This window comes from Doryrhamphus excisus, chromosome 14 (genome assembly GCF_030265055.1).
Source record: "Doryrhamphus excisus isolate RoL2022-K1 chromosome 14, RoL_Dexc_1.0, whole genome shotgun sequence".
Classification (NCBI taxonomy): Eukaryota; Metazoa; Chordata; class Actinopteri; order Syngnathiformes; family Syngnathidae; genus Doryrhamphus; species Doryrhamphus excisus.
Genome location: NC_080479.1, coordinates 12,819,187 through 12,846,480, shown reverse-complemented (window position 1 = coordinate 12,846,480; position 27,294 = coordinate 12,819,187). Strand labels below are relative to the sequence as shown.

The 27,294-nt window shown below is 41.7% G+C and overlaps 3 protein-coding genes and 1 long non-coding RNA gene across 5 annotated transcripts; 2 read left to right on the top strand and 2 right to left on the bottom strand.

Annotated features, from left to right (window-relative positions):
- Nucleotides 1-800: 800 nt before the first annotated feature.
- On the bottom strand, nt 801-4,790 carry LOC131102294 (uncharacterized). Its single transcript, XR_009119416.1, has 3 exons — nt 2,953-4,790; nt 2,567-2,706; nt 801-1,866 (listed from the first exon to the last, which is right to left on the bottom strand). It is a non-coding gene; the product is annotated as an uncharacterized LOC131102294 (long non-coding RNA).
- A 1,155-nt stretch (nt 4,791-5,945) lies between these two features.
- dlx6a (distal-less homeobox 6a) lies at nt 5,946-7,632 on the top strand. The gene is made up of 3 exons (XM_058047838.1): nt 5,946-6,586; nt 6,812-7,005; nt 7,079-7,632. The coding sequence occupies exons 1-3, from the start codon at nt 6,274-6,276 to the stop codon at nt 7,316-7,318; spliced, it is 747 nt and encodes a 248-aa protein (XP_057903821.1). The 5' UTR covers nt 5,946-6,273; the 3' UTR covers nt 7,319-7,632.
- Nucleotides 7,633-9,954: 2,322 nt separating this feature from the next.
- On the bottom strand, nt 9,955-12,655 carry dlx5a (distal-less homeobox 5a). Of its 2 annotated transcripts, XM_058047832.1 has the most exons (4): nt 12,510-12,655; nt 11,023-11,281; nt 10,605-10,789; nt 9,955-10,445 (listed from the first exon to the last, which is right to left on the bottom strand). In XM_058047832.1, exons 1-4 carry the CDS (start codon nt 12,552-12,554, stop codon nt 10,128-10,130), a joined length of 807 nt encoding a protein of 268 aa, XP_057903815.1. In that variant the 5' UTR covers nt 12,555-12,655; the 3' UTR covers nt 9,955-10,127. The 2 variants fall into 2 exon arrangements, with proteins under 2 accessions (XP_057903815.1, XP_057903814.1); XM_058047831.1 differs by lacking the exon at nt 12,510-12,655 and having other exon boundaries at nt 11,023-11,837.
- Nucleotides 12,656-13,122: 467 nt separating this feature from the next.
- Nucleotides 13,123-24,755, top strand: ago2 (argonaute RISC catalytic component 2). Its single transcript, XM_058047766.1, has 20 exons — nt 13,123-13,360; nt 14,192-14,239; nt 15,371-15,551; nt 15,639-15,759; nt 15,844-16,025; nt 16,173-16,309; nt 16,386-16,520; nt 17,103-17,190; nt 17,281-17,428; nt 17,506-17,625; nt 17,790-17,912; nt 18,012-18,145; nt 18,228-18,412; nt 18,496-18,655; nt 18,746-18,836; nt 18,916-19,110; nt 19,194-19,328; nt 19,408-19,509; nt 19,792-19,991; nt 20,069-24,755. The coding sequence occupies exons 1-20, from the start codon at nt 13,342-13,344 to the stop codon at nt 20,175-20,177; spliced, it is 2,613 nt and encodes an 870-aa protein (XP_057903749.1). The 5' UTR covers nt 13,123-13,341; the 3' UTR covers nt 20,178-24,755.
- The last annotated feature ends 2,539 nt before the right edge of the window (nt 24,756-27,294 follow it).

Genomic DNA, 27,294 nt, shown 5'->3' with positions numbered 1-27,294 from the left:
TCAGGCGGCACGGCCTAGTGGTTAGCGCACAGACCTCACAGCTAGGAGACCAGGGTTCAATGCCACCCTCGGCCATCTCTGTGTGGAGTTTGCATGTTTCTCCCCGTGCATGCGTGGGTTTTCTCCGGGTACTCCGGTTTCCTCCCACAATCCTAAAACATGCTAGGTTAATTGGTGACTCCAAATTGTCCATAGATATGAATGTGAGTGTGAATGGTTGTTTGCCCTGTGATTGGCTGGCGACCGGTCCAGGGTGTACCCCGCCTCTCGCCCAAAGACAGCTGGGATAAGCGGTAGAAAATGAATGAATGTTTTACATCAAAAACACATCTTTTTGTACAACATATTTAAGCATTTTTGCTTAAAAATAATATGAGTCGCACTTCTTTATCTGCCGAGAAAGCGAGAAGAAATATCTTAAGGATCTTAAGGATCATCCATGACCACATTCCAACTGTATAGTCGGCAAGCACAGATGGATTCCCTGGTATATTTTCTTCATTGCCACGCAGCTCCATTGGCAAGGAGCTTCGCCACCAGCTGCTTATAATGATCTGCCTTGTCGTTTCCGAGAAAGTCTGATGAAAAGTCAATGAAATTTCTCTACATGCATCTACACGACCCAGCATGCCTTTCGGCACTTGTAAAGAACAGTTACATGGCATGTTTACCACAGAGTTGTATTGTTTTGTTGCACCGGAAGTAAGTATGTGGTTCTCTTTAATGAGCACCCATAATTTTTTAACCCAAAATGTATACCCACCCCTGCTATAGACAGATCCCAGTCAGTTAGGTTAACTTGATTTACATTGGATTCCTATGTTTACCAGCTTTCCACTGATTTCATGCATTTATAATAATAACTACAATAACTTTTTACCCCTTTTTAATGAGTTATGCGAAGGCAACTGGCAAATAATGGAACCAAGATTCCAAGTAGTTTATGTGAAATATGGTCTGTATTTATGTTCATGTTTGTGTTATGCATGCAGTTGCCTGTTCTAGTTGCCATATAAGCTACAGTGGACACATCGTTGGAAATAAATACATTATTTTGCACCTTTTTGAAAGTTCAAAAATTTGAAAAATCATGATGTAGTAAAAAAATAATTAAGAAAAGGGTATTTTGTGAAGGAGTTTATTGTCTTTTAAAGGGTATAATACAATGTACATGCAGATATATCAGAAAACAATCAGATTAAGAGTCCATATAATGTTGGGGGGAAAAAAAACATCCCAATCCAAAACACATGCAGCAGTTTTGTCCTGGAAGATTTTGCATCCAGGTGATAAACATATTGTGTTAAATGTTAAATTCCTCACACAAAATGTCAAAGGCACATTTACACAATCACGCGCTTGCCTTAACATGGAAAATCCTCCAGCCAAGACAAGAAAGGGACGTCTTTTTCGTGAATCTGGCTTTTCCTGGAGGGCCGCAAAACAAAATGACAGGGATTTCACCGCTGAATCCTTTTAGCAGGCCATTGACACATGAACCAGGGTAAAAAAAAATAGAGGGAGAAAAAACAAGAGCAGGAATGAAGCATGGGGGGGGGGGGGGAGTAGACAACCAATTTGGGAGTAATGCAACTAAAAACTGACAAGTGTAATTTCATCCATCTGGGCCGATGTGTAAAAAGCGCTGGCCTGAACATTCCCCATGATTCCCCCCCCTGATTGATCTTCCCCGAGTCTGAAACACCTATTATTAGCCACCAGTCTAATAGCACCAGGATGGCTCAGCGCTCTCCCAGGGGCCAAATCTCCGGTCATCTGCCCCTCACTCACCACAGCTGTGGAAGCCAACCAAAGGGGAGGGAGATGGAGGGTGGTGGAGCTGCCAAGAGGGGAACGGAGGCATACCTGTTGGGGTGAGTGAAGGGAGAGAATGGGTAAAATGTTCACTCACCCTTTAGAATAAACATAAAACCCAATAAAGTGTGCCGTTGGATTTCAATGAGTCAAAAAAAAATGATTGGAAAAAACAACCTGGATGTGTTTCCGTTTCAATAAAAATAATGTGCTCTTTAATTAAATCATAAAATTCACACTTTTTCCCTGTATAAAAATGAGCTGTAATGACTTCCATGCTTTAAATACATTTAAAAAACACCAAAATTAATCATAAAAAGACCCTTTTTGGGGGTGATTTTTCTGGGATGGCTAAAAGGTCACAAGTCGACTGTTAATCGTCTCTTCACTCACTATGATTGATTGTGCTCTGGGTGAGGCCTAATGCATTTTCAAGGGCGATGATGACAATAATTGGCTACCTTCACTTCACCAAAATGGACCAAAAGTCCTAAAAAAAAAAAAAATCCATCCACTCAACACTGACAGAGCAAAAAGCTTCTCGATCTGAGCTTTCCAGGGCACGAACTAATCATGATGATATTATGAGGCTCCACCTGATGATGTGGTCCAAACCATTCTCACTGCATATTCATCATTTCATCCCCGCCTATATAATCCAGACGCTTAACACACCTTGAGTTTAAACTTTCTGAACCAAAACCTGACCCCCAAGGTGAGTTTCAGGTGCAAACAAAAGTGTGGCTATCACCTGCCATGAGAACTTGAGCATGCTGTGTTTTCAACAGGTGTGACTTCCTTTTTCACTGTGCTGCTTTTCCGCCTCACTTCACATCGGGCTGGTAAATCCTCTTTTTAGTGTGCATGCAGTTGAGCGGTACTTTCTCCCTGCTGGGGTCATGGATTAGAGCACCTCATTCATTGGTTATGCACCATGTAATGATTATATATGAATTAATTAGAGCATACACAGCATTATATATCAGTTAGATTGGGATGCATATTCCTAACATAAAGTTACAGTGTCAATTGGTGCCTACAACACTGTTTTAATCCACTACTTCCGGTTTCTTTTTATTAGTGTCAATAATACTTAATATATGTAGCGTGGGATGCATATTCCAAACATAAGGTTACCTGTAAATTGGTGCCTCCAACACTATTTTAATCCACTACTTCCGTTTTTTTTTTCATTATTTGTCGATAATAGAGTCGCTTTTTGGGACAAAAACCCAGGAACTTGAGAGGACCGAGTAGAGGCTCCGTTTATTGATCACAACAACAAAAAAACCGCCAACTTCTATACCACAGTCGCATTTTATTGACGTCATCCGTGCGCCCACTCTCCAGGCATGACCAATCAGTTTACACCAAATTAAACTGTTACATGAAATATCAACGAAAAAAGTGCATAAATAGGAACGTTTTTAATAAATGCATTGAAATATTGCGAATTAAATATATTTTAACGAATTCCACGAGTAAAATAATATTTATTCCGTTTTCCTATACACTGGTATTCATGTTTGCAATTATTTGTTGCGAAAAATAAGCACTTCTTCCAGCTCCTGGTTAAGTATCTCTTTATTAATTCCATTTTTAGTGTATGGATGATGAAAAGGAGCTGTAATTATCCAGGTGGGGGTGATGAGTGCGAGTGAAGCAGGCCTGCATATGGGCCTTAAACAGCATTAGAGGCCAAGCATGTCGTTTGCAACCACCGCTGTAATAATAATTACAAACAAATAAATAAGGGGATTAAAAAATGGTATCTGTGTTTTCTCCCCCTTTGTTTACCAGGGGATTCTTTTTCATCCCTTCCTCCACCGCCACCCCCCATTTCGCGCTAATTCATTTCAATGGCTTTCGAACGGGAAAATGGAAATGTTGCTTCTGCCCTCTATTTCAGTGGCAGCGTCCTGGCAACAGAGCAATTTTCTATCATCAGGGATAAACGGCTTCGAACAGTACATTCTGACAAAAAAAAGGGTGGGGGGGCTGCATGATTGCTGCCCTTCCTGTCTGTCATCTACAGCGAGCAAATCCTCTCTTCTTCATAGCGACCACTGTGCTGTCACACATAATAATATCGTGCATTACATCAAGGTAGGGGGGGAAATGGGGGCCCATGCCGGGGTAGCGCCATGTTTGAAGATTTCGTTTCTGTTTTAATATTTGAGACCAAAATTTATAGTGCAGTATCCTAATTAGAATGAATAAAATTAATCAAGGACTCCAATAGATTATTTATTATTACCACACAATCGGAATACATCCCATGCGTTGTGCGTAAATTCCGTGCGTAAAGGCTGCTATTTCTAGTGTGTGTGTGTGTGACATGATGTCTCATAAATGCCTCCCGGCCCTGTCCTCCTCTTTGGCGACAACCGCTGGAGTCTCTCTGCAGCCAAAAGGAGGTGCTTTCTTCCACTGGGAGCCAGTCAATAAGCTGTTAGAGGGAGCCTGCCGCAGAGCCGCAGAGCCACACATGTGATTTACACATGGGGCCACATTGCTAGATGCGGTGTTAAACGGTATAAAAAAATAAAAAAAACGCAGGAAACGTGAACATTTTCAAGATATCTCACTCATAATAACAATGTAAGCATGTAATATAAAAAAAGCATGCTGTGCCTATTTGAAATAATCTCCCCTTGTTTTTTACGCAAAGCAGGTCGGGCTGCCAGGGGAATTCCATGTTTGATAAGTGATTTTAAAGAGTCATTCATCAGTGTTCATAAGACACACCACTTATATTAAACAGCCATTGATTGAGCTGTGGGTCAATCATCTACTTAGCGGAATAAATTGATTTTTTTTTTACATTTTTGGCTTTTGGGAAAACTAAAATACAGTATATGGTGAAAAAAATGAATCAAAATCTGACTTAAATGATGACACTAAACATCCCAGTCAGTGGGGGTAGTTATGTCCACATTTTGGGACCAACATCAATAAGAAAGAGCAAATAAAATCAGTATAAACTCTTACCTTCAGCCCTCCTCACACCATTGCCCTGTATTTATAAATACAAATAAAATCGAATAAATCCAAATGTAAGAGTTCCATGCAGTCCCTGCCTTGTGCTGCCTGCTCCGCTGCTGCTGTAAAATGAATATCCGGCTGCCGAGTTGTTGCACTTTTAAATCACACAAAAGTAAATAACAACCGTTAGTTGACGATAATAGCAAGGTAGCAACTTATACAGAAGGGGAGAAAAGTGAAACTAAACGCTGGCGTTTAGACGACCGTTCGTGATAAGAGGATAATTGAGGCGACACTGGCGTGTAATTAGGGTATAATTTATGCTATATCCACTTTTATTCCACCCTCCCCAAAAATAAATCCAGTCCACCATCATTACCAGGGAATTGTTCTAAATTTTATGGCTGCAATTTGAGTAAAGTGTGCCCGCTAATCAAAATAGGTCTTCGTGGTACCTTGACTGAACGTAATTACTGTATTTTCATGGCCTTTTTATGAGACGGTTTAATGCTATACTCTCCAGAACAGGAAAATGACGCTGAATGTGATTTTAATGTATTTTTTTTGCAAATATGATTGAATTTGTTGACTATGTCAGTGGAGACTATGAGGCCTCACATATCACCAAATGCGGATATTATTATGGTTTCATATTATATTCTTTATATGGAGCAATTTTCGGCCTTATGGTGAGGAAAATATACCTGAAAATGTAAAAAAAAAAAAGGGACATAATTAATAAGTGAATTTGTACAGTTTATGTTATATTTACATGTCAATTTTTCACTGAATAAAAATGATTTGTGATTATTCCATGCTCATTTTTGTGCGTTTTTAATCATGATTAGTTTTGCATGTGCACGTGCAGTTGACGCTGTCATGTATGTAATTAATTCCGAGGAAAATAGAATAATAAGCATACAATATAATGTGCATTCTGAGTGGTGCGTCCTGCGTAATTTGGGTGTTTGGGTTTGGGAAGAAGAAGAAGAAGTAGAAGAAAAAAAGAGAATGAAAAGCGATAGGGCAATTCCAAGTGAGCTCAGCTTGTCTGTGGGAATTAGGCGTCTTTCCCACCCTATATTATTCCCCCTCGTCGTTGTAGCAGGAGCTGGTAAGGTGGGTTAACTCCAGCTCAAGTCTCCCCTTGCAAAAAGCGCACAGCCCTGCATGATGACGTCGACTTGAATAACCAATAGGGAGGCGCTGCCCTTTGGAGACAAACCATTTTACTTGTAGTGTCTGCACCAAGTCTGCAAGCAAGGGCGCAATTTTAACAGTAAAAAATCTCCCACCTCTTCTAGCCGACTTTAGGGTGAGAATACCAAAGAGGGGGGATTAAAGACGCGTAATTCGGGATAACACCAACGAGGCTGAGGGAGAACATCCGCGACAGGAGGAGAGAGAGGAAGCCGATTTTTTTTTCAGTCTTGAGAGAGAGGAGGGTGAGTGCTCTCAAGGCAGGAAAATTCGATGATGACCATGACTACGATGGCTGACGGTCTGGAGGCTCAGGACTCGTCCAAGTCTGCTTTCATGGAGTTTGGGCAGCAGTCCCACTCGCAGCAGAGCTCGCCGTCGATGGCCGGCGCCCACTACCCTCTGCACTGTCTCCACTCGGGATCACACCACCACCAGCACGACAACACCACCACCACCGCCTACCCGGCCAGCAACACCTACAACAGGTCCTTAGCCTACCCTTACGTGAGCCATCCGCACCACAGCCCCTACCTGCCTTCGTACCACAACAACACGGGGGGACAGACAAGGTTAGACGGCGCAGGTAAGAAAAACACCCCCCTCTTTTTTTTTTTTTTTTTTTTAGCATCCTCACCAGTCGTGCGTAAAAGCCACCCTTTATACTCCCCTCTGGGTGTGATCATGTGCAACAAAAGAACATTGTAATTAGCATTTAATTGACGTGTCATTACCGGGAATAACCCCCAAATATGACAGCTTTAAGGGTTCATTGTGTCTGAATAATAACAATAGCTTCTTTTTGTTGCAGAGCAGCAGAAAACGACAGTGATTGAAAACGGGGAGATTCGTTTTAACGGGAAAGGCAAGAAGATCCGTAAACCCAGGACCATTTATTCCAGTTTGCAGCTCCAAGCCCTCAACCATCGTTTCCAGCAAACCCAGTACCTCGCCTTACCGGAACGGGCCGAGCTGGCGGCTTCTTTAGGACTGACACAAACCCAGGTAAGGAGAGGAGAAACGGAAACTAAATGAAGAATGAATCCCGGTAATGACTTGTTGATTGCATGGTGTGCAGGTAAAGATCTGGTTCCAGAACAAGAGGTCAAAGTTCAAGAAGCTGCTCAAGCAAGGCAGCAATCCGCACGAGAGCGACCCCATGCCGGGTTCAATGTCCCTGTCCCCGCGGTCACCGTCCATCCCTCCAATATGGGACATCTCGGCATCATCCAAAGGAGTAAACATGGCGGCCAACAGCTACATGCCGGGTTATTCCCACTGGTATTCCTCCCCGCATCAGGACTCAATGCAGAGATAGACTGGGACTGCGATTTATTTGGGAGTGGACGCTGGAAGGGAGAAAAGCATCTCTCGGATCAAAAAGGAAGAAGCAACACCATTTTCCCAAACAAAAAAAAAAAAAGAAACCATCACCAAATTTTGTCAGTGACATTTGAGCCACGTTTGGGCAAAAGACTTTTGACATGTGGATCGTTGTTTGGTTTGTTTGTAAATAATCAGCCACTTCACTTTACTGTACATACTCTTTTTATGTTCTGTCAGCTCAAAAGTGTGTGCTTTTAAGAAGAAAAAAATAATAAAATAAAAACAATCAAGGCTCATATTGGGCCAACATCGCATGCAGTAAAATGCCATCTTTATGGGTGCCTTTGGATTGCCATCTGAAGCACCCCCCACCTCCCACCCACCACCCCCACCCCCGAATAGAATAGAATAGAGCGAGGAAATGAACTTACCCTGCACCGCTGCTCCCCTCCATGCAGGTCCGGCTCATCTTGTCATTTTCACCCTCAATTATTGCAAGTATTGACTAAATGTTTTCTCCCGTCTGTGCGTCCTAATGCAAGCCGTTAAATGCCAAACTCCGCGGGATCGATGCGGAACAAAGCAGCCAGCTGCAGCGGCGTTCAATATGAAGGAGATATTTGGGACAATTTGTGGGTTTTTATCCAAGTGAGGCTTTTTTTTTCTCCCCCCACTCTTTCTCATAAATGCAGGCATAATTAGGGTAATTTTTTGATGTAGCCCGCTGATTACAGCGTTTTTACCGTCAAAGATAATTACCTGTAATTTTCTACCACTTTAATACTAAAAAGGCATCTTTATTTTGGTTTGGAGGTAGCACAGATGGAACAAAGGGGGGAAATTATTCCGTTATTCATATACAAATTGCCGAGAAGAGAGAGCGCGCTGGGGATATTATCTGAAATTGCTGAAAAGCTTGGTGCAGCTGTCAAAGTCGTGGATGCCCCCACTGGCGTACATTCAGGCTACCTGCAGACCCCCCAATAGTCCCTCCCCCCCTCCACACACACACACTGCGGGGGCCCTGTCTCCTCCTGGCCCATGCAAGCATGCAAGCATGCAAATGCGAGTAAACATCAACAAATATCATAAATAAGACCTTTCAGGAGATAGATATTCATAATATATTCATGTGAAAAGTGCATTGCAATGACGTAAGAGGTGTGGCACTATTATTAAAAGTAGCTCTACACCTCTGCAAAGTATTTTTTTTTGGAGGGGTGGGATTTAAATACACCAAATTGTAATATTCCAACGTTATTTTTTGTCATGCAAGTATACCTAATGAAGTGGCCCACTAGTGAATATCAAATATATATCACTTTTCACTGACACAAAAAATACAAATATCCCATCAAATAAATGGAAATGTCACACCACATAATAAGACATGCAGGAGATAATATTCCATCATCTTACCTCCCTGTCGGTAAAAATGAAATCTCTCACTCCCGGTGCTTCAATAAGCAAATCCAGGTGGGAAAAGTGTTTGCACACCAGCGGTAAGCTCTTATATATCGCCCGCAAAATTAGCTGTTATTACTGTCACTGTTTAGTGATGGCGAGCTCGGTTAGAGAGAGGAGAGGAGGTTTTTTTTTTTTTTTAAAAAAAAAAAGGCCCTCTGCAATCAAGAACCATGCGCATCTTTGCAAATTATAGGTAATTGTCAATGTCCAGATTATGATAATGGAGGCCCCCTAAATCCTGCGCGGGGAATAATTATCGTGGATTGTAATACAGTTGTATTAGCTGTGCAGTAAAACTAACTGTTATTATTTTTGACTCGATTTTACAAAAAAAAAAACGCAGGCGTGGTAGGGTGAGAGTGGGGTAAGGTGGGGGGGGGGGTGTTGAGTGGAAAATATTCGGTTGGGAATAAACGATCGCTCTCCATATAATGGCAGCACTAGTGTGCATATATAGAAGCGGGAAGCTGGTGACGGTGTAGTCTACTGCGGTGCACGTGAGGATCAAGATCCGGACATGGCAGGTGGATCTCGGAGGAGACAAATCCACTCAAATGCGTGTAAGGGCCTTTGTGCGCATGCTCGGGGGAAATTCAATTAGGTGCCTTTTCCAAGCCTTAAATATGTCTTCTAAGTGGCGGGGTTTGTTTAGTGGTTTTGATGGTGGCGCTGGTGGTATATGACTATGGCTGCTAATAACATGGTGATTTTTGCCTTCCTTTTTTTTTCATTTTACCCGGAAGTTGGGCTGCGGCCGGGAGTGCAGGAGCTCTGGAGCCGGTCTACCCCCCCACAGGAATGCGGATTGTCTCAGATCTCCGTGCCGCCCCCTCTCTTGCGAATTCAAAGCGACTAATTGTAGAGGGTGGCACACACACACACACACACACACACAGTCTCGTCTATACAATACAATACTTTTACAAAAATGGTCAAAAATATTTCTTCTCAATTGTGTTATCGAAAATCTTATTCATAAAAATGGAAATAGGCGGAAGCACGTGCCAAGCGACATATCATCTGAATAATTAATCTTATTTACCGAGCAGCTGTGATTTAAGCATTAAAAAAAATAAAAGTATCACCCGAGGCTTTGTGTTATTTATATCTGTGGGATCGGCTGGGGTAAATAACACGAGAATGAGAGGTTCCAGTGTCCATTTAAACGTTTAATAGTCTTCCAAAATGCAATAAATTACATGCACACATTTACACATTTTACACGTTTCTTCTATGACTGTCAAATACATTGCATATTCCCCTGAAATGTCAACACGAGTCCCATAGAAGGTTTTTTTTAAAAAAAAAAACTGAAATGAACAACATTTTTTTCTTCAATATAACGTCCCCGCTCCGAGAGCCAGTGAGTGTTGTATCGAGTTTGGGGTCTGCAAGTGGGAAGCCACCGAGCTTCCGGCTGAGGTGGCGTACCACGACCCCGAGCTTTCCAAAAAATTTGAGGCCGACGTGTTGATGTTTTGGGGCTGCAGGCTGTGAGGCCTGGAGGGCCCGTGTGTGTCCCAAACGGCCGGGGACTGTGGGGAGTTGCACGCCATGGGGTCGCTGGAGCTCGGGCTGTGCTCCGGCGGAAGCTCGCCGTTTTTCATGATCTTCTTCATTTTAGATCTTCTGTTCTGGAACCAGATTTTCACCTGGAAAGCGGCGGGAAATTGAGGAACGTTAGTATGGCTCGTGAGGGGTTGGGGAATAAATATGCATGCAGTGCGTAAATGCGCACATAAACGCATTTAATTAAAATTGTAATCATTAAAATGACAATTTAATCAAATGCATAGCGTATAACATCTCACCTGTGTTTGCGTGAGCCCCAGTGAAGCAGCCAGTTCGGCTCTCTCAGGCAGGGCCAGGTACTGGGTGTTCTGGAAGCGCCTCTGCAGTGCGGCCAGCTGGAAACTGGAGTAGATAGTCCGGGGTTTTCGCACTTTTTTCGGCTTCCCGTTGACCATCCTTACCTCAGGCTCCGCAATCTCCTTTTCTAGAATAAAATAAAAATGATAAATGAGCATACCACACACATTACCATTTAACTTTTGCTCGTATTAAACGTTAGAAAAATTAATTAAATTTAAATATATTACATGCATTCTGCAGGAAAAAAATAATATCTAAATAATTCGATTTAACAATAAAAGCTTCGTTCTTAAAATGACTCAATTATCGTGATTCATGAAATAACCAAACACTATATAATAAGTGGAGTGGTCTTACCTTGTGGACTCGGTTGAGGTCTGCTGTAGGTTCCAGGATACTGGTGGTAGGCTTGGGTAGTGTACGAGCTGTAATCTGTGTAAGATTTGGTCGGAAAACTTCCAGCGGATCCATTTACGCTCGGATACTGGTACTGGTACGCATTCAGGGGCTTTCCGTAAGAAGTGGAAGTGGGCGAGCAGTAGCCGTGAGAGACTCCAGCAGCGGGGCTGTAGTAACCAGAATCCGTGGCGGTGGACTCGGGTAAAGTAGGAGATTCCTGAGAGGGATGATGCATGGTAGAAAGCTGGAAGGAATTCTGGAAATCTGCTGGTTTAACACTCGGGATTCTCCGGTCAAATACTCCAGTCATACTTCACAAGGGAAGGTTTTGTTTTGTTTTTTTTATATAAAAAAATCGTCAATCAGTTAAAAAAACGACGCAGACTGGCTCCAAAGTGGAAACTACACTGGCATTGTGGAAGTAGTCTCAGGTCGTCGGGCTCTGGTGAAGACTGCAGCCAGACGCGCAGGAAAGACTTGGTTAAATCCTAAGCGCGCTCTTACGCACTGCAGGGAGGATCTGGTTCCATTGGCCAGGGCGCAGCTACACAGAGCTACACCCAATTCACACTGCCAGCTTCCTTACGGGGGGGAACCACCCGGCTGTGTGGCTGTACTGCTGTGTGGAATCAATTAAAGTGTTGGCAATGTCGCCTATATAAATGCTTTGCGGTATTTATACACTAAAACGAATACAATTACAAATGCGTATTTAGTAGCTAATTTAATTTTAAAAGCATATTTCACCATCGTATGTTTTAACAGAAAAAATAGCTATGAAATATGAGCAAGTTCATAAATACCACATATACGTTTTTGTATATCGATTTTGATGCATTTCATGCTTCTTATCCTGGCAAAGTACAATAAAGAAAACACGACTAGCATCCAGTGGTGCACAGCGACGCTTAGCGTCGTAGTTGTGTAACTGCAAGGGACACCATTTTACGATTTTGAAAGCCGGAAGTACGTCAACTTCAGATCAAGTACCCGGATGCGGTTAAGTACAAACAGATATTTGAAATTAAATCTAAAATATCGAACGTTTAAAGGTAGAACAGGCACTTTCGTTGTCGAACTGAAAGTTGTATTATGATAAGTACACTAACAGGCAGCAACATTAGGTAACCATAGTGACCTAGTTTAATATGAGTCAAAGTTGTCCCTAAAAACACCACTCTGTCACCAACCAACAATGAACCCAAATACACTTATAACCAAAACAGCATTATTGGGATTGCACCTCTATAGTACAGTAGTCCCGATTGTTATGCAACAGCTTGTGGTTTGGGCAACAATTACACCAAACGTAGGTAACTGTTGCAATAACAAACATAATCGTCATTGTATTCGGCAACAATATCCCAAACGTAATACATTTTTCTGCCCAAATGTTCATATCAAGCTATTTGACTTTTGGCGCGTTTTCATGCAGGGGCACTTACCTGGTTCCATGACCCGGAAGCTCTTCCATAGAGAAAGCGCGCCATGGTTGTTGACGTATTTATACATTACAAGGAATACATTATTTAAAATTTTGTACAGCCATTTTAACGGTGTTCCATCTAGGTACATATTTGTGGTATTAAAACATTATATTATATTTCAGAATGACGACGTTTTTTGCTTTTTATTTCACGTTAATTGCGACGCGTGTCAGTTACGTCATTTGTTGACTGGTAAAAAGTTGCTCTCTTTGAAGTTTAAGATTAAAAAATATTTTAGTCAGTCACACTCAAGCGGTAGACATAAAAAGTAAAGAATTATTTCAAAGATCGCATGTAATAATTAATAGAATAACTGTCTAATTCTGGATTACCCGAAACAAACCAATTTATGTAAATAGAACAGGAAATACTCAAATCCCTCTGTAAAATCACATTGACATTATATTTGAGGTGTTAGGGGAGTTTCGCTAAGAGATGACAAAATACAATATATTTTTATTATAAATATTTGAGTTCATTTTGGGAAAAGATCAACATGTTAAGCTGAAGCGGATGTGACCGAAGCCGGAAGTAAGCGGAAGGTAACCGTCTCGCTTCACCGAGCTATAAGCTAGCTTTTCACTCCGCTACCGTTTTGTGAGTTGGGGGGATGGGGACGTGCTGAGAATGAGCGACTCCAAGTATTTACCAAATATAAGTATTTCTCAACTCGGATTCCCGACTTTTGTACAGATAACTACTTTTGGACCACGTATGATTTTCGATTTGAATTTGCAAACATAAAGTGGAGTATTTTTACGGCCACGACACTGGTTTAAAAGTCGACAAAATGTATTCCACTGCTGGAGGTAAGTGGCACAAGCTAACACAAGCCTCGGCTAAGTGATGTAGCTAGCAAAATGTACACAGTAGTTACAATATAATAATTTACCAAACCTCGCGTGGAAATATTCGTTTGAAGGCGGTTTCGTCGAGGCATTTCACACAAACCACTCCGTCTGTCCTTTCGCTTTGTATTACGTGGGGCATTAATTGGAGAGCAAGCTTAGCTAACTTAGCGTGCAACAACAAGCTGCTATTAGCAAAGTTAGCTTCGAGCGTACCTTGCTCACCGAAACTTGTGTGTGTATAGATAGCTTCCAAATGCTAATGGTGGGATCGTTACTGTAATATTATGGCTCATTTCAGCATTTATATGGGTAATAACTCTTAATAGTTAAGCATGATTTGTATGAATAATTAGCGCCTTGTGATGCCATCTAATCGTATCACCTATCTTAGCTTGGGTGAAGTTGTAAATAAGCTTATGTTACATTTACTCTTAAGCCTTGTGATATGCGTGATCAATAAACAGAAGCTTGTGTGCTGTAGTTGGTTCACATTAGACGCTGAGGTAATTTAGTTTTTTGACGCTTTTTAACTAGTTTTGAAATATTCTATCAGTTGAGATGGCATCGAGCACACCCGGTATATTTTACTTATAAGGTTTAGAATGGGTGGCTCCTCATTCTCAAGATTAGCAGCTTGTTTCAACACCTCTGGCTGCACGGTGATAACAAATTTGCAACAGTAGTTGTGCACTTAAACGTATGTGCACAAGCTGTTGGGTGAAAACGACACCTGGTCATAAAGCCAAAAGGAAATAAAACTGTATTAACTTGTATTTTTCTCCCATTTAGCTACTGAGATGTTTGAGGGAACCCGTTCCTCGGGGTCAGCAAGCTCTGGTAAGTTGAATATATTGTATACCTCTAAGCCGTTATCACTGTATGTGTAAAGAATGAACCAGTATGGGTATCCCATCTAATAATGTCATATTTCCAAAACCTGTCAATATGCTTCAAAAGTACACAATGTAAATTAATTGTGTTGTAGTGGCATGAGAATGGAATCTGTCAGAGATGATGCGTTCAGGTTTTGCTGGTCCGGTTTGATGTGCGAGCTAATTGGAGAATTCCGTCCAAAGCAAACCGGTTGGGCCGCCAATTTGTTGTGGCTAACGATAGCTAAGCGGTAGCACATGCTAGCAAATTGCAGTTCTACAAAAGGCGCTAAATAAGAAATAAATATTATCATTAGAATAAGATGTTCCAATTTGCACCATTTGGCAACTTTGCTCTGCTCAATTTTTCTCGAGTCAGTTTTGCAAAGCGAGTTTGTTTCCAAGGCAACCTGCTTTAAAAAATATTTTTAGTGCAATATATTTTGAACGACTCTTTTTCTTCAGTGAAATGATTGACATGGACAAGAATGGACACTGATTGGGTGTAAGAACACACAAGACATGTCTCAAGCATTTTGACGCTAAGATAACTGTTTCCCATGTACACTCAGTGGTACAATTCATTTAAATGACACGCACCATTATTGACTTTAATCACCAAAACATTGCAGATGCTTATCACCAATTTATTTGTGCATGTGTCCTACATTTCTATCTGCTAAACGTGGTTGTTTTGAGTCGCCCACTCAAAGTGCTGTTGAAGATACTCGTTTGCAAAACGTAATGGGTCGTTGGTGAACGATGCGGCTCTTATTGGCAACTCTTTCACGTGAACGAGGCGGCTTGTTGTTTTTCTTCTTCTCAGCTTTTCTGTTTAAGCTGCACGTAATTGGTCAAAATGTGTGTTGCTGTATGTGTCGACACCGTTCCAAATTACCAATCTATATGCTATTCTTTTTATCATTAAAGCATACACACTCCGTTCCAGCCCACCAATTATATCAAGTGATGCCTTATCATTATTCAATGTTTTTCATCTGTTTTGTCGGTTAGCTTCTTGCTATTTACAAGCTCTCCTTCCTCATGCTGTGTAACTTTTGAAGTTATTTTAACTGTGTGTGCTTTTCTGTTGTAGACCCACCATCTTCCCCCGTGCCAGAATATGTGTTCAAGCCCCCCTTGAGGCCAGACTTTGGTACAGTGGGCAGGACAATCAAGCTGCAGGCCAATTTCTTTGAGATGGAAATCCCCAAACTGGAAGTTTACCATTATGACATTGACATCAAGCCAGAGAAATGTCCCAGGAGGGTCAACCGGTGTGGATGAGTTTGTACTGGCGTGTTTTCAATGATGCTGTCAAAATGAAAGGATGATTATTATTTGTTTGGTTTTCCCCTTCCCAGTGAAATTGTAGAGCACATGGTCCAGCACTTTAAAACACAGATCTTTGGAGATCGAAAGCCGGTGTATGATGGCAGAAAGAACCTGTACACTGCCATGCCTTTGCCCATTGGCAGAGACAGAGTAGGTCATTTTTTAGGATGCCAGTAATGTGCCAAAACACAAGATCTTTTGTCAAACATAACCTTTTCTTTATTCCTTCCTCAGGTTGAGCTTGAAGTGACCATTCCTGGCGAGGGCAAGGACCGCAGCTTCAAAGTATCCATCAAGTGGGTGTCATGTGTTAGCCTGCAAGCTCTGCATGAGGCACTGTCAGGGCGGCTACCCGTTGTCCCCTTTGAGACCATCCAAGCGCTGGATGTGGTCATGAGACATTTGCCCTCTATGAGGTAGGTCGGAAAATACTGAAGTTTTGAGTGCTATTGTATTGAATAAAATTGAGGCTTAAAGACGCATTGAAAGTGGTCTAATTTAAATTTGAAACAAATGCATCCCAAACATGTTTTGACTTATCCTTGGTTCATTTCCTTTTTCAGGTATACTCCAGTGGGCCGCTCTTTCTTCACCCCTTCAGAGGGATGTTCGAACCCCCTGGGAGGCGGCAGAGAAGTGTGGTTTGGCTTCCACCAGTCCGTCAGGCCTTCTCTTTGGAAAATGATGCTCAACATTGATGGTAAATTCCACATGGACACTTGAAGTCGGCTTTCTGATTCTAGAGCGTTGGTTCCATTCAAATGTTTCTTTTGCAGTTTCTGCTACCGCTTTCTACAAAGCCCAGCCTGTCATCGAGTTCATGTGCGAGGTCTTGGATTTCAAAAGCATTGAAGAACAACAGAAGCCCTTAACAGACTCTCAAAGAGTTAAATTTACCAAAGAAATCAAAGGTACTCTGTGCATTACTTTTTTTTTTATTAGCATACCTTTTCCTTTATACCATAGCCGCACGAAAGGTAGAATGATCCAGAATGCCATTGGAATGAAAATTGTTGGTTTATTCTTACATATTCTAAGGGCATACTATACTATTGTTGTGTACTAGACATAAACACTATGTGACAAGGTGTAAGTAAGTCGTGCGGGAGCCTATGCACACCATTTTCGGGTCACAAATTGCATGCCAAGTACCTAATTTATGCGTAAACAGAATGCAAACAGCCTACAGACTAGTCCTCATGCTTTTCAGGGAAACATTGTTTAGGCAAAATGCGTGCAAGTGTAAATACCATACCACAGGCCGCCAGGCATGCACAGTACAGAGGTGCTGAAATCCAGTAGAAGCCCCTGAAGCGCCAGCTCCTTTTCCTTATAAGTATTCAAATGGAATTCAGATCCTCTCTCGAATGCGGTGCAAATTTTTAAACATTTTCAATTCTGGCTGGTTCTGCTTGATTAGTGGTTAGTGTGACGGGGCTTCCTTTATGCTCTGTCAAATTAAACATAACGTTGGGTCTGATTCTTCCATGTAGGCCTGAAGGTGGAGATCACACACTGTGGACAAATGAAGAGGAAATACAGAGTTTGCAATGTGACCAGAAGACCAGCCAGCCATCAAACGTAAAATTTAAGCTCAATGTTTTTTCTTTAAATCCCCCTCTGCTAGGTCATGCTATGTTTTCCTCACCTCATGCCCCATGCTTCTCTCAGGTTCCCCTTACAGCAGGAGAACGGCCAAACTATCGAATGCACAGTGGCGCAGTACTTCAAAGATAAGTACAAGCTCATGCTGCGATACCCTCACCTCCCATGTCTACAAGTGGGACAGGAGCAGAAGCATACCTACCTGCCTTTAGAGGTAAGCAACTTTCTCATTCCAATAGCTTCTCAGGCACACACAGTTTTGTTCAGTACCTGTTTGTGTATTTCTTCTAGGTGTGTAACATAGTGGCTGGACAACGCTGCATCAAAAAGCTGACAGACAATCAGACCTCCACTATGATCCGTGCCACTGCCAGATCTGCCCCAGACCGTCAGGATGAGATTAGTAAATTGGTGAGTAACTGAGTATCAATATGGGGATTACAAATCATGTGGGGTATTGAAATAATGTTATTCGAGAACATGAGTAGACAGAGGTACAGTTGCACAATTAAACACCATGTTGACTAGAGCGTTGTGTGCAGGGCAACCTTTTAAAATACATGTTTCGTTTTTAGATGAGAAGCGCCAACTTCAACACTGATCCTTATGTCCGTGAATTCGGAGTGATGGTGAGAGATGAGATGACGGAAGTGAACGGCCGTGTTCTCCAAGCACCATCCATTCTGTACGGAGGCAGGGTATGTTCGTCTCCGTGAAAGTGTACAATAATGTTGATCACAGTCTCTGTTGTGGAATGAGTGCTGAGAAGCGTTGCATTCGTTGTCTTTATTTTCCAGAACAAGGCAATAGCCACGCCAATCCAGGGAGTGTGGGACATGAGGAACAAGCAGTTCCACACCGGCATTGAGATCAAAGTGTGGGCCATCGCTTGCTTCGCGCCACAGAGACAGTGCACTGAACTTTTGCTCAAGTGAGTGACATTCATAGCTAATTGCAATTAGTGTATAGGCACGGACACAGGAATTAACTCCCAATATCGTTGTGAATTTCAGAGCATTCACAGATCAGCTCAGGAAGATCTCCCGGGATGCAGGCATGCCCATACAAGGCCAGCCTTGCTTCTGTAAGTATGCCCAGGGTGCAGACAGCGTGGAGCCCATGTTCAGACACCTCAAGTACACATACCAGGGCCTCCAGCTGGTTGTCGTCATCCTACCAGGAAAGACGCCCGTCTACGGTGAGGGAATCATGCATATCTTTTTCTCAGTGAATTCATTCCGGATTCTATGCTCACCTTCTATGCACTGATTGGTGATGCAGCTGAGGTGAAGCGTGTTGGAGATACAGTCCTTGGCATGGCCACACAGTGCGTGCAGGTGAAGAATGTCCAAAAGACGACGCCACAGACACTTTCCAACCTCTGTCTGAAGATCAACGTCAAGCTGGGCGGCGTCAACAACATCCTGCTCCCTCAGGGCCGGTCAGTGCGGAAATATTTCTCCACCAACTCATCCCACTGATGTCTCTGTATCTAATCTTATGTGTCTACTGCAATCTTTTTTTTTTTTAGGCCTTTGGTGTTTCAACAGCCTGTCATCTTTCTTGGTGCTGATGTAACTCATCCTCCTGCAGGAGATGGAAAGAAGCCGTCTATTGCGGCTGTAAGATGCACATATACACATATTAATGAGAACAGTGTTGGATGAATTGTTGCTCAATGGGCCTTACTTCACTCCACAGGTTGTTGGTAGTATGGACGCCCATCCTAGCCGATACTGTGCCACAGTTCGGGTACAGCAACACCGCCAGGAGATTATCCAGGACCTGGCCACCATGGTGCGAGAGCTGCTCATTCAGTTCTACAAGTCCACACGCTTCAAGCCCACGCGAATCATCTACTACCGTGATGGCATCTCTGAGGGCCAGTTCAATCAGGTGACACACAGCATCAAGTAAAATGCCATTTTGTTGGACAAATGCCCAATTAGTTTCTCACTGATTTTGGTTGATACCCAAAGGTTCTTCAACATGAGCTACTGGCAATTCGAGAGGCCTGCATCAAGCTAGAGAAGGACTACCAACCTGGTATTACATTCATAGTGGTCCAGAAGAGACACCATACCAGACTGTTCTGTACGGACAGGAACGAGAGGGTCTGTATCTTTGATTCACCTCCAACGATATTGTCTCTTTTAAGTTCATTGTAAAATTTGTTGTTGCATTTTTATCCAGGTTGGAAAGAGTGGAAACATCCCTGCAGGCACCACCGTGGACACCAAAATCACTCACCCATCCGAATTCGATTTCTACCTTTGCAGTCATGCTGGCATACAGGTATAGTCGGAATAAACTCTGGATTGAATTTATGTGGAACATCAGTAACGTGTCCCTAAAAATTTAATACATACCTAACAATTTTAATACATTTAAAGTATGCCTCAGCTACAGTATGTGGATACAACATTTGATATATTACAAAATACAACCAAAGACCCCAATTACCTAATTGCAGAATTTAAAAACCAAAAAATATATATCTAAATCATATTTGATTTTACTGGAGTCGACTTCCTGTTGTGAAGACAGAAGCTGCATTCTCAATTTCCCACTCTGCAGGGTACCAGCCGGCCGTCCCACTACCACGTGCTCTGGGACGACAATCACTTCTCCGCCGACGAGCTGCAGGTCCTCACCTACCAGCTGTGCCACACGTACGTACGCTGCACACGCTCGGTTTCCATCCCGGCGCCCGCCTACTATGCCCATTTGGTGGCTTTCCGTGCACGCTATCACTTGGTGGACAAAGAACACGACAGGTAAGAACCAACCGGCAGCCATGCAACGGCACATTCGCAAAGTGAACCCGCCTTGAATGTGGATTTCTTTCTTTCAGCGCCGAGGGCAGTCACACATCCGGCCAGAGCAACGGGCGCGACCACCAGGCCTTGGCCAAAGCCGTTCAGATCCACCAGGACACCCTGCGCACAATGTACTTCGCCTAAGACTGCACGGCACCAGGTTGGCTCGGGCGAGACCCCACTGACAACACACACTACCCCTCGCTGTGTGTTGCTTTTACAGCGTGATCTCTCTACCTAACACAACTGGCAGGTACCCTCAGCCCATCCAAGCCAAACTGGCTGTCACAACTTGCAAAAGAAGTCCTCTTTCTTGGGGTTGGAGCTATGTCCTTGCTATATATTTGTATATCTTGTGGGGAATTATGTTGCAAAGTATGAAAGGAGTATTGTTATTCAATGTAGTGCTTTATGAATTAGGAGAAGCACCTCACCTCCCTATTTTTTTAATCATGTCAAAAGCGTTTCATTAGTTTGACACGTTGTTGTTGTTATTATTATTATTATTATATTATTATTGAACAGCCAATCACAGCAAAGCGCACTGACAAGAATGGGTACTTCAATCAGGACTTAAGTACTTAAGACTTTCACATAGGGGCACTATGTGATGAAAGTGCCATTGAGTGATCACCTTCCTCTTACGTTTGTTTAATTCTTTTTCAGTATTTGTCCCCAGTGACCATTCTATGCCAAATCTGGGACAACTTATGGAATCCTGATAACCAACACTTAGAATTTCAGAGGAGGGCTTTTAATGATGTCATAGAACAGATGTTTTAAGTTTTGACTCTGATTCAACTTCATTCCCGTGTTGAAATAACGTATTGGGACTGGTTCCCAGCAAACATACCTTTTTTTTAAATACTCTGAGCCTTGTTAAGATGCACGATTTACAAATCAAAGAGGGGAACATACAACTGTCCCCATGTCTTTCTATAGATTGTTTTTAATTGGAGTCATTTTTTCTAATGAATTTGCATGTAGCCAACTACTGTTTTCAGAAATGTTTTTTTCCCCTTCATAAACAACCCTCTCTATTTTTGATGCATAGTGGATTCAGCAGTGTCTTTTGAGTCGGGTGTTGGTGTGTTGTTTCCATAGCGACACACTTGGTACAGTGGCCTGAAAGCTGCAATACTTTAAAGAGATCAAAATTCCTTTACAAAAGAAACATTCTCTCCAAAAGCACGAGTATGTTTTTTATGCAAATGACTTTCTCAAAGTCTTTTTATGATGAGGTATATTTTGAATAAATCTTCAGTGGAGACTGCCGAAAGTAATGTTTTAAAAAAAACAAATGGCCCAAATGTTATCTAAATGAACACTATTTGTGTATAGAGTCCAATGCAAAACATTCTCTTGCCTTTCAAAGACTGTTAACAGTCTCAAGTCAGTCTTGGACTTTTTCTATCGTCCACTTTTAACAAGTCTAAGCTAGCAAATGTTCCTAGTAGTAGTGGATGGGGGTGGATGTAGTCTATATGTTCTAACTATGCATTGTTTTTAACAAAGAGATTTTAGCAGGGGGATGTTTCACTCACCCGAAGCTGGTGTGTTTATAACTGTAGATAGGGCGCTTTTTAGTTGGTTGTTAATCAAGTTGCATTTAGTCGCTTTTTGTGTGGTCCTTTTGTAACTGTGTACATTTTCTAGCCGGACAATTGGGGGCCTGCTCTCAGCCAAATCGGATTATAAAACCTTAACATGATAAGCATATTCAAAAAAAAAAAGACAGGAAAGCACAAAAAGGACCCTGAGCGAGACGTTTTCACTGTAAAGCACCTCACTAGCTTTTTTTTGGTCAATATCAATAAAAAGAGACTTATTCTCCCCCTCTTACCTGTAAAACAACTAGAAATCCGACTGACTGTGTTTGTGGGGCATTCTGAACACCATGTACTTGATATTTACTGTTATGATGTCAATATTGTTATTATTGGTGCTGGTCTCAAAGCATGTACATTTGGATGCACTTTTGATAGCATAGCATTGGTATGAGCTCCAATAGGCGTGTGTGTGTGTGTGTATGTCAATACGTTTTGAAATGGGAGTTTTGGCCATATTGTGACACTGGTGTAATTGTACGGAAATGGCCTTGTGTTCTACCTCTTGTTACCTGTTAAAAGTGGAATGGTAACATCACACTGCTGGCCATTTCTGCATAATTGCCCTTGCTATCGATCTAAATGGCATTTGTTTTTGGAGTCTTGCAATGACAGATGATTGGTATGCGTGGTGGTGAACACGCGTAGTGTTTTCATGTAAACTAATAACGCGGCGAGGCGAGGGAATGTGTGTTTTATTTTCTCCATGGGGGGTTCAGAGCGTTGAGCTGCACGACCAAATTCTTGAAGCATGTGTGGTTGATATTCGCACACCATTTTCCCTTAGTTCTTTTCTATCAATTAACTCTATGCACCAAAAGTCTCTTGACACCTTGATTTTGTTTCCGCCGATCCGAGTCGTTACAACAAGCGATCATTCCGTACTTAAACTAAAACCTAGAGTGCTACATACGCAAAGATGATTGTGAGGTATGTAGTGTTGGTTCTGGCCTTTTGACGCGACTGTTCTTGTCTCTTAAGGACTGCAAGCCCTTCCCAGTCCAGTTACAAGTAGCCGTTTTGGAAAAAGACCCTACCTGGGGAAGTATAGCGTTGGACGAAAGTGTCATTCTTTGTTTCAAATCTTTTGTTGCGTCTCGGTGTTTGACTTGACCTACTACTATACCAGCACCTTAGAATGCCAGAACGTAATTGCTTGTACCTTGAACTATATAACTCCAACTTTTGACAATGTTCGTTTTGCACTAAAACAACAATGGACTTTGTAGCTTTTTTTTTTTTTTTTTTGCAGCATTTAGGTGATGAATGATACCTTTTTTGTACTTATAAAGAAAGCAGTAGATGCCGTGGGTCGCCACCGCCAAACTGGCCTTGATAGCCTTAGCCCATGCTAATCGTAACAGTGCTGACAGTTACCATCTGCATCCAGCATTCTTTTTTTTCCCCCCCAGAAATATCCTGATGCCTTTTTTTTTAAAATGTTATAGCTTGAGAGATGGAGGCGTTTACCCAAACTGTCACTCGGTCCCCATTCAGGACTGCAATAAAGCTAGTTTTCCACCAAGCGGTGCAGCTCAGTTCCGTTTCAGCACTGAATGGTTTTAATTGGCCTGTGCTTCTACCTCTAATCAAACAATAAATACATGTTAAGTAGTATACCTGTAAACGACATACAACTAGGTATTGTAACACGGAAGAATGAATTTACTGTCCAGTATAGTCTTCATGCTGTGAAGTGCACTACTTGGCTCCAGCCAGCAGAGGCGCCGTTGAGGCCATCCACGGTGGAAAACTGAGCTGCATCCAATATACGTACATATCAATATATACCAAGGAGGAATTTAACCTCTAACCCGCTATTAATGCTAGCCGCGTGGATGAATGTGGCACCAAACGTACCTATTTTTTTTTACCTGCATTTCACATATACTTAATTTAAATAAAATGCACACATTCACCTTACTTAGTCTTGCTGCTTTTGGTGTATCTTGGTGCGGCCAAGACGTACTAAATGGCTGACATAAGCTAACTGAAATGTCATTTCATGATGCAGGTCTTTCACATGCACAGGAACATTGTGTTAAGCATTCCAGCATACAAGCAGGCACATTTCAGTATGCCCATTAAGTCAAAAACCATGACCCCTTTCCCTTCATTGCTCCTGATAACAATGAATGTACTTAGTCCCTGTGTGCTTTGTAATGTTATGTCTATCTTTTTACATTTCTGGCCTCTTTTTTTGTATTATTTGGGGGTTTGCAAGATATAATTCATTGCCAAAACCCACCCAATGTCCCAAATGGGTTTTAGCTTCTGGGAGAGAATTGTCTGACTTTTGCGTGTTTAAGGGGGTTTAACATACACTACAAGCAGTGTGCGTATTTATAGTGGTAGCCCGGTTTTCTTTATTACTTAAACCAAAGTTATTTAAAAAAAAATATGTTAATCTAATGATTCTGTTCCATGCACCCAAAAGTATGAACAAAAATGCATTTTATAGAGAATAATTATACACAAACAGATTAGAATGTCTAGCCCTTCTCACTTCCGCCTTCCTTACCTCACCCCCTACACGTCCAAGGCCAAAGGTCACGCACGTACAAAACAATAAAGTTTACATTTACGACTTTATTTGAACATTCGTAACAGAGATTTTTTTTCTCGGAAATTTACACGTTTTTTTTTCTTGAAATTTATGACTTTATTCTCTTAAATTTGTGATGATTTTCTTTTCAATATGGCCCTAAAACTGAGTCGTAAAAAAAAAAAATTGAGAAACACAATATTACGAGAATAAAGTCCTACATTTATGAGAAAAAATAGGCATAGCCTAAATGTACCAAATTTACTAAAGCAATATTACCCCCTTTTTTCATAGCTGTCTCAGGCAATGCCTGTTAAGATTTTTTTTTTTTACAACTTCATTTTCATGAATTTTCAACTTTTCTTGAAATCTCAAGATTTTTTTTTCTGGCCCTAATACTCAGTCATATTTTCCTAAGCCAAATCGGATTTGTCGTCGAGTACAAATTCAAGATTTTGCCACTCTTTTGTGTCCACATCTGTGTGTGTGTGTGTGTGTGTGTGTGTGTGTGTGTGTGTGTGTGTGTGTGTGTGTGTGTGTGTGTGTGTGTGTGTCACGAGAGGTGTAGATTTCATAAGCAGCCAAATCAGAAGTCTCCGGTCTGTGGCATCCATCGTTTCAACTACCGAGTTTGTATTTTAAAGCGTTTTAAAGCCCATGTGGGTTTTTCTTACCAGCTTGGAGTGCGAAACAAACGATGAAAGAATAGAATTAAAACCTACCTCAGAGCATAGTAGGGTGCTAGCTAACTTATTAGCCCTAATAAACGAAATCCCAAATCATAGTGACCAAACGTATACAAGCCCATATCATGTGCGAGCACTGTTAGATCCATAAGCAAAGCATCGTGGATGGTAAGGGACCACATTTCTACTAATTCACAAGTCAGGCGTCGTCTAAATTCCACCAAAAGGTTCCCTTCAGTTCACTATGGGATGGTTCGGATCCGTGAATCCGAATCTGATAACACAGTCTGTATAAAACATTTGGTAAATTAGCGGTAGCATATCAACAGATAATGAATGACTTGTCGGGCAGTAGCATTCGTTCTCAACACAACAGCTTGGGAGTAACGAGTCTTGGGTGTCAAACCTGTTCCACCTCTGATACTACCTCCAAATCACAGACGTCAACCAAACCCGTGTAAAGTCAGACGGTGGCTGCTTGCAAAGTGTCGTACCGTACCATACCGTACACAAGTGAACTTAAATGGTGCAGTTTGGTGGAAAGGAGAATGAATCCGCTTCAGTTTTGGTTTGGTCCCATGTGTGTTTCCGGGATGGATCAATGGTTGGACAGCAATAAAGTCGTGAGGGTCCTCCTGGTTGGATTGGACATGTGTTGATCTGCGGTAAAGATGGCTCATATGTCGGGATTAGAGATTTCCCCCTTTCCCGGGAGCTTTTCTTCCTTTCACTCACCTACTCACTCCAGTGGCATGAGATGAAGCCGTGATACAGAAACCTTCTCAAAAGAGGAGTTTGTTCAACTGTTGAGCAGCTAAGATTAATCAAAAAGCTTCTTTCTCTTCAAATTTTCTATCACTGGTCTACAATTTTTTTTACTCGATCTGCTTCCGAGATAAAAGTGGCTAAATGTCATTTATTTTAATAAGATTAACTGTGCTGGTTAGCTCATGTATTCAAGATATTTAACAATATTGTTTTACCTCAAAATCGCATCAGTTACCACCATAGATTGAGGCATTTTTTTTGCTTAAAAAATTTATTTAAAAATTGAAAATATTTAAGTTGCACTTTTATCTCACAAGAAATAAAGAAGAAATATCTTAAATGATTGAATATCTTCTGAAAAACAAGCTAAAAGTAAGATCTTTTCTCCATAGAATGCAAAAAGTGCATCTTCAGTGGCAAGGTTTGCCACCAGCTGCTTATAATGATCTGCCTTGTCCTTTCGAAGAAACATCAATTAAATTTATTGACATGCATGCATTTTGTCCACTTCCACGAGAGAGATTCCTAAGAATAAAAACAAATAATTTCATGTCTTAGAAACAATTTTTGCACAAATTAGCATAAATGTCCTATTTTGAACCTGATACCATATCTTGGAAACTGTAGCCAATCTGCACTTCTGACTTACCTTTTCCGTTATGAGTGACCTAAACCAAGAAAAATGTCACTACTTTTGTTCCGGAAGCAGCATATTTTTTTTCCAAAATTGCTAATCGTCTTCTCTATTCATGTCAGTTTGGTGTTAAAATGTGGTTTCACTCCACAGTCCAACCGCTACTGCAATAAAAGCATTCCACAGCGAGGTCGTCGGCCGTTCCACTAAAAAGCATACGTGTCCCATCGACCCGCCATGTTCATTATTGCACCATCAGTATTTGCGTTTTGCACTTTTTCGAACGCAGTCTCAAACACGGCCCCACTCGGAGCCGGGCGCAAAGTCAAGAAAGAAACTGACAAAGTATTTTACGCTGTCAGGAGAAATATGACTTTTTTCTAAAAAATGAATTAATAAAAAAGGTTGATATATTGATATATATTATATATAGATCTATACATCCATTCATGAAGTACCTCATATAAGCCTGATATATGCTGCATTGACTTTTTCCCTCTAGTGTACTTCATCATGTCCAATAAAATCAGATATTTTCCCAGTGGGGGAGGTTTGAATTCAAACAGGCTGTGTCTTGTCGGTCATATCTTTGACTTTGCAATTATTCGTCTTTTGCTCCAAAATCGGGTTGCGTCGACTCGACTTGGCTCATGGCTGATGATGGCCGAGCTGGGCGTCCCTAATCCAACCTCAGCTTTCTCTGAAAATAGCTGCAGATCTCCTCATCAGGTCCACGTTTGCTGCACGTTCCACTTGAACAATTCACCGACAATCATATTCAGTTGGACAGCCTCACGTTCACACCCTTTTTTGTTATTATTATTATGACTTTCATGTCAGCCATAATGGAAGAAAAGCAAGCAGACCAAAGTATGAATTCAAACCTCCCTTCATTTGTGTGCGTTTGTTTGATTCTAATATCTCCCTTATTTAAACCATGACATGCCAAAAGTGAATTTGCAGTCATTCCTGTCCTGATGGTAATGATTTGTGCGTGTGTGTGTGTATGTGTGTGTGTGTG